This window comes from Trypanosoma equiperdum, assembly GCF_001457755.1.
Source record: "Trypanosoma equiperdum strain OVI genome assembly, contig: ctg_995, whole genome shotgun sequence".
Lineage (NCBI taxonomy): Eukaryota > Euglenozoa > Kinetoplastea > Trypanosomatida > Trypanosomatidae > Trypanosoma > Trypanosoma equiperdum.
In genome coordinates, this window is record NW_027124970.1 from 18,974 (window position 1) to 23,790 (window position 4,817).

The window sequence follows — 4,817 nt, forward strand, 5'->3', positions numbered from 1 at the left end:
ATTATTGTTGTTATTATCTACGCAGTGAGTCTTTCTTCACGTGGCAATAGAAAACAACACTTCCACACAACTACACGCTTGATCTACTACTTACAGAGCACGGTGCACGTTCGTTACAGCACCAAACGGTTATACGATTTTGTTCATTAGAAGGCGTATGAAGGGAAGAAAAAGACCACGAGGGCAATACCAGAGAAGAAAAGAATAAAACAAAGGGAAACGGTGTAATAAATGAAGGTTCCGTTGCACACCGCACAGGGCTTATTTCACCATGCAGAGGAATACACAAAAGCAGAGAGACACACACAGAGAGAGAGAAAAAAAAAGAGAGAGAGGGATAGGGATATATACAGATGAGCAACAAAATCCAAATGCTCGTCACATACGCACTAAGGGGAGAAAAAACAAAACAAAACAAAACAAAAAACACCAAAACTATTTGGCACACAATTTTTCTGCATTTTTTTTTCTTAGCATATGCTTCCCTCTTTCCCTCTTCTTTTTTTTTCTTCCTTTTCCGTTCCTTCCATGTGACCAAAGGAAGTAAAATATACTTTTAGATGTTTATGTTTTATATATTTGTATATATATATATATATATATATATATAGTTTGCGCCTTTGTTATCGTTAATATGATTCCTGTTGGTGCCGTCACATAAATATCGACTTGATGCCGAATAGGTAAATCGAACGGAAAAGAAGAAAAAAAAAGAGAAAAACAACAGAAAGGAAAGAACAAAGCAGCAACGTACAGTGGGTACAGAAAAAAGAAAAAAAACACAACAAAGCAAAGCGAAGCGGAAAAAAAAAAGAACACAGCACAGAGGGGATCAAAAGAAAAAGTTTCATTTTTTTTGACCCTCATTTTTCCTCTCTTTTTTTTTTCGTTTTTGCTACCGCCAACACCTTTCTCCCTCTCCCAGTGAAATTCGCAACCCTCCTTCTTTTTTTTTTAAAGCGGTATTTTTCTTTTTTCTTTTTTTTTATATATCCGTTTCATGCTTTTTCTTTATTTATTTTTTTTCCTTCACAAGCGGGTTAAACGCATAAAACACTGCCAAAACGCGTGCACGGCCGACTGCCACATCAAACATCAGTGTTGAGGGATGTTGTGGTACAAAAATCATAATGTTCCACACCCAGCTGTACGAAACAGACGAGAAAAAAAAATTAAAAGGGAAACGAAACACGTAAGCACTTCTGTTGATGCGAGTAAAGGCAGTGGAATAAACTAGGTAAATGTGTTCCCTATTGATGGGAAGTAAAAGAAAAGAACCAAATAAAAACAAAAAACAAAAACAAACTTCAACATTTAACATAAGAGGGGAGGGGAAAAAACTGGACAAGAATGAAAAGGAAAAAAAAAAGAAGAGAGGGAGAAAAAAAAAAGGAATATAGGAACAGCGTTTCCTATACGCACGCCCCTGGCAAAAAATGTGTGTGTATGTGGTGGTGGTGGGGGGGGGACAAAAAACCTCCGAACCTTTTCTCAGAAGGTAAAGACCAACATTTTTTTTTTCATTTTTTTTATTTGTTGTTGGAAAGGGTATTTGAAGATATAACTAAACAATACGAGCAAAGAAACACCTTGGTACATAATTCATTTTACTTGCTTCATATTGCTCTTGCATTATATAAATTTTCCCCCCTTTAGTTTCGGCTCTCCTGAAGCCTCTCTTCACTTACTTTCCCCAACACCTGTGCGTCACGCATTCGTTTCATTAAAAGGAAAAAAAAAAAGGAAAAAGGAACATACAAAATGGAACATTCACACGTGAGACACCCCACCTCCCTCCACACTAACACTTGGACAAGCCACTGAATTATTGACTTCACCTCCATCATCACTACACGTGTGCTTTTCCTTCTGGCCGTTCACCACAGCACTTTTATTCCCAAGTGGAAATGTGTTACTATTCCTATACCTCGCCGCACCACATGCAAGACATGTCTCATCTGTACTGCGGTTAACTGATGTACAAATTGGACAGGGCCATGCTGCTGGCCCATCTGCTGAGGCGGCAGTACCCACCGTACTTTCTGTGGGACTATACACTACAATATCCTGAGGCCTGGGATCCACGAAACGAACTGATTTGTTTTCGAGAACAATCGCACGCAGAAGGTGACGGCCAGTGCGCTGTTCAACTTTACGAGCAAGTACCGCAAGTGACTGAAGTTCCGGTTCGTCAGCAAACATGCGAGAGTACTCCAACAATGTCAACCTTGCAAGATGCCGGGACCGACGCCGCTCTGATCCCTCCGCACGGCCAATCGCTAATGAAACTAAATTTTCCTGCAAAACGCAGTCTTGAGCCATGGCGCTATGGAAGGAGGAGCTGCAGGAGTTGACAAGCCCTTCTAACAACACCAAATATCCATATAAATGCGCTCCAGAAGTTCTACCAAGGCCGTCACCGATAACAGATGCAACTAAGTGTGGATGTGCCTCCGCCAACTCCATACATTCCGTCGGCGGTACGGCGGGGGCTTTGCTTGCTTCGGAGCAAACTTTTGAAACATGTAAACGGAGCTTGATGTCATGAAACGTCCGCCGGAAGAATTCCATCACTTTTCCTTCCCCCCCTTAAAAACTGTTCTTCCTCCTCTTTTCAATCCCTTTACCTGCTGACACACACACACACACACGCCAGTGTGTCAAAGTGTTAAGCCACAGCAGCAAAGCACGACTTAAAGTCTGAGATGGGTTGACGCCTCCCTTTCCCTCAATGAAGTAGCCTCACCACCTAAGAAAATGTGAGCTAATGTGGAAGAGTAAATACATGTCGGCGAAAAAAAAAAGCAGAAAAATAGAGTCGGCCACCGTGGAGGTTCGCGCGTGTGAGTCGGCGGTAAAGAAAGAAAAACAAAAACAGGGTGATAACTAACAAATTAAAGGCATTAGGTTCCGTGAGCCATCGCACAAACACACAACTTCATAGTAGAGCAGCGTACGCCTTTCCAACCACCGCTCGTTGGTGCCACTCAAACCAACTCAAAGTCACTGAAGGCAACTTATCATCCCCCCTTTCCCTCCCCCCCGAAAAAAAGTTGTGCCCTGTTTAAGGGACTTTCCTTCGCCAAGTGTGTGGACGCACCAAAATAAAAAAAGAGAAAAAAAAACAGGCGTAACTTTCCTCAACCCCGCTTAAACTCGTAGGTTGGAAGTGTTTCCGCGTACGGACCTGCATGGGGGCTGTACAATGGTTGATTCACTTCCCCGTGCATCTTCCGCAGTTCCGGGTGAAGCTGCTCCGTCAAGTGCCTCGAACATAAATCATACGTCACCAGCAGTAGTGCCGCAGGGATGGAATTTAGTATCGGGCGGCTAGCGAAAAAACCATCGTAAATTTTGGTGATTCCATGTTTCCTGCGCACCTCCACTATGTAAGAACGGAATGTGTGCGGCCGTCCGCGTGTGTGTTGATTCCGAATACGCACCTGCTGTCGTATGGAAAGAAATGGGTACTGCAGTATTTTACCTAGCAGCGCACCGCCGTGACAGTAAAGAAACAATACGGGAGTCCCGTGATACACGCCATCATACCTCACAGCGTTATACACACCCCATGTAGTGCCTAACAGCGCCACTTGACTACAGGCTGCTACAGATACGCCGCGGTAAATGCCGAGAAGCACATTTGGTTTTTCAGTCACCGCCTTCATGAAGACATCCCAAGCACCCACAAACTTCATTGGACCCTTCTCTGCCTCTGCTGTCGCGAGGAGGACCTCATACGGATGACGGAGAACCGCGTACAACAAACCAGTTAAACAGCCAGCAGTAAAACCACAAGTAGTGTTGCTTTCACATGGAATCAAATCGCGAAGCTTTGTGAATGCGGTCAACTGAAACGCGTAGCTGGCAATCGTCCATAGGTTAGATGGACCTGCAAGCCATTTTATGCCAAAAAGAGTCCTAAAGAAATGTGCACGTTTGTCTGATGCGTAAATGCGACTAGATTCACCTGGGACGTCACAGAGAAAGTAAAATGCATGCAGTTTTTCAATTGGACGCCGCAACCACGCCGTGATAGTGGAAGCAGAAAGAATAACTGCCGCATGTTGTTGGTGACTTAGTTGCGGCTCCGTATACCCACGGACCCTTATTGCAGGGTCACAAAATTTCCCTACGGGACGGAATCCAAAGGAAGCATGATAACCAGTCGTGCCAGTGGACGTTTGCATAAATTTCGTTTCACCACTTTAGGTGACGAAATTTCCCGTTTTTTTTTTCCACTCCTATGTTTGTCTGGCACTTCGCGTTCGCAAATACAAGAAAAAGAGGGGTGGTAGCGGTGGTGGTGGTGGTAGTGAAAGAAAACGGAAGACAAATGGCCACAAGCACGACGTGTACGAGCTAAAACACGTACAAATAATGATAATAATAATGATCCAGTTGTACAAATGCAACTGGGTTCCCCGGTACTGCCACCAACATCGTCGTCGCGTCAGACCCCAGTTCTCTTACGTCGGTAACGTACAACAAAAAAAAAACAGTAGTTAAGCAGCAAAACACCACTTTCGTTCCTTTTTCTTCCACAGCAGGTGGGAGCGCCCCCTGCGGTGTGGTTTCATATCTGTGATGGTGGGGAAACATTTTCCACGAAGGCAAGAATAATGTAAATTAAAACCCGCCCTGCAAGTAGCAGATTATACGCGTGGCAAATAATACAGCATTTGCACCGTGCTGGTTATCTGTGACTCTTTGAGACAAACGCACAGATCAGCTGAATCATGACGTAACTTAAATGCATTTGTCCCGAGTGTTCATACAGATGCACATGCATATATATATATATATGTGTGTGTGTG

The 4,817-nt window shown here is 43.7% G+C and overlaps 2 protein-coding genes across 2 annotated transcripts; both read right to left on the minus strand.

Moving 5' to 3' along the window:
* Window positions 1–1,770: 1,770 nt before the first annotated feature.
* On the minus strand, window positions 1,771–2,571 carry TEOVI_000543100 (Zn-finger in Ran binding protein and others, putative; the record flags this gene model as incomplete). The annotated part of the gene is made up of 1 exon (XM_067227530.1): window positions 1,771–2,571. The coding sequence occupies one exon, from the start codon at window positions 2,569–2,571 to the stop codon at window positions 1,771–1,773; it is 801 nt and encodes a 266-aa protein (XP_067083631.1).
* Window positions 2,572–3,140: 569 nt separating this feature from the next.
* TEOVI_000543200 (uncharacterized protein) lies at window positions 3,141–4,190 on the minus strand (the record flags this gene model as incomplete). Its single annotated transcript, XM_067227531.1, has 1 exon — window positions 3,141–4,190. One exon carries the CDS (start codon window positions 4,188–4,190, stop codon window positions 3,141–3,143), a length of 1,050 nt encoding a protein of 349 aa, XP_067083632.1.
* Between the last annotated feature and the right edge of the window lie 627 nt (window positions 4,191–4,817).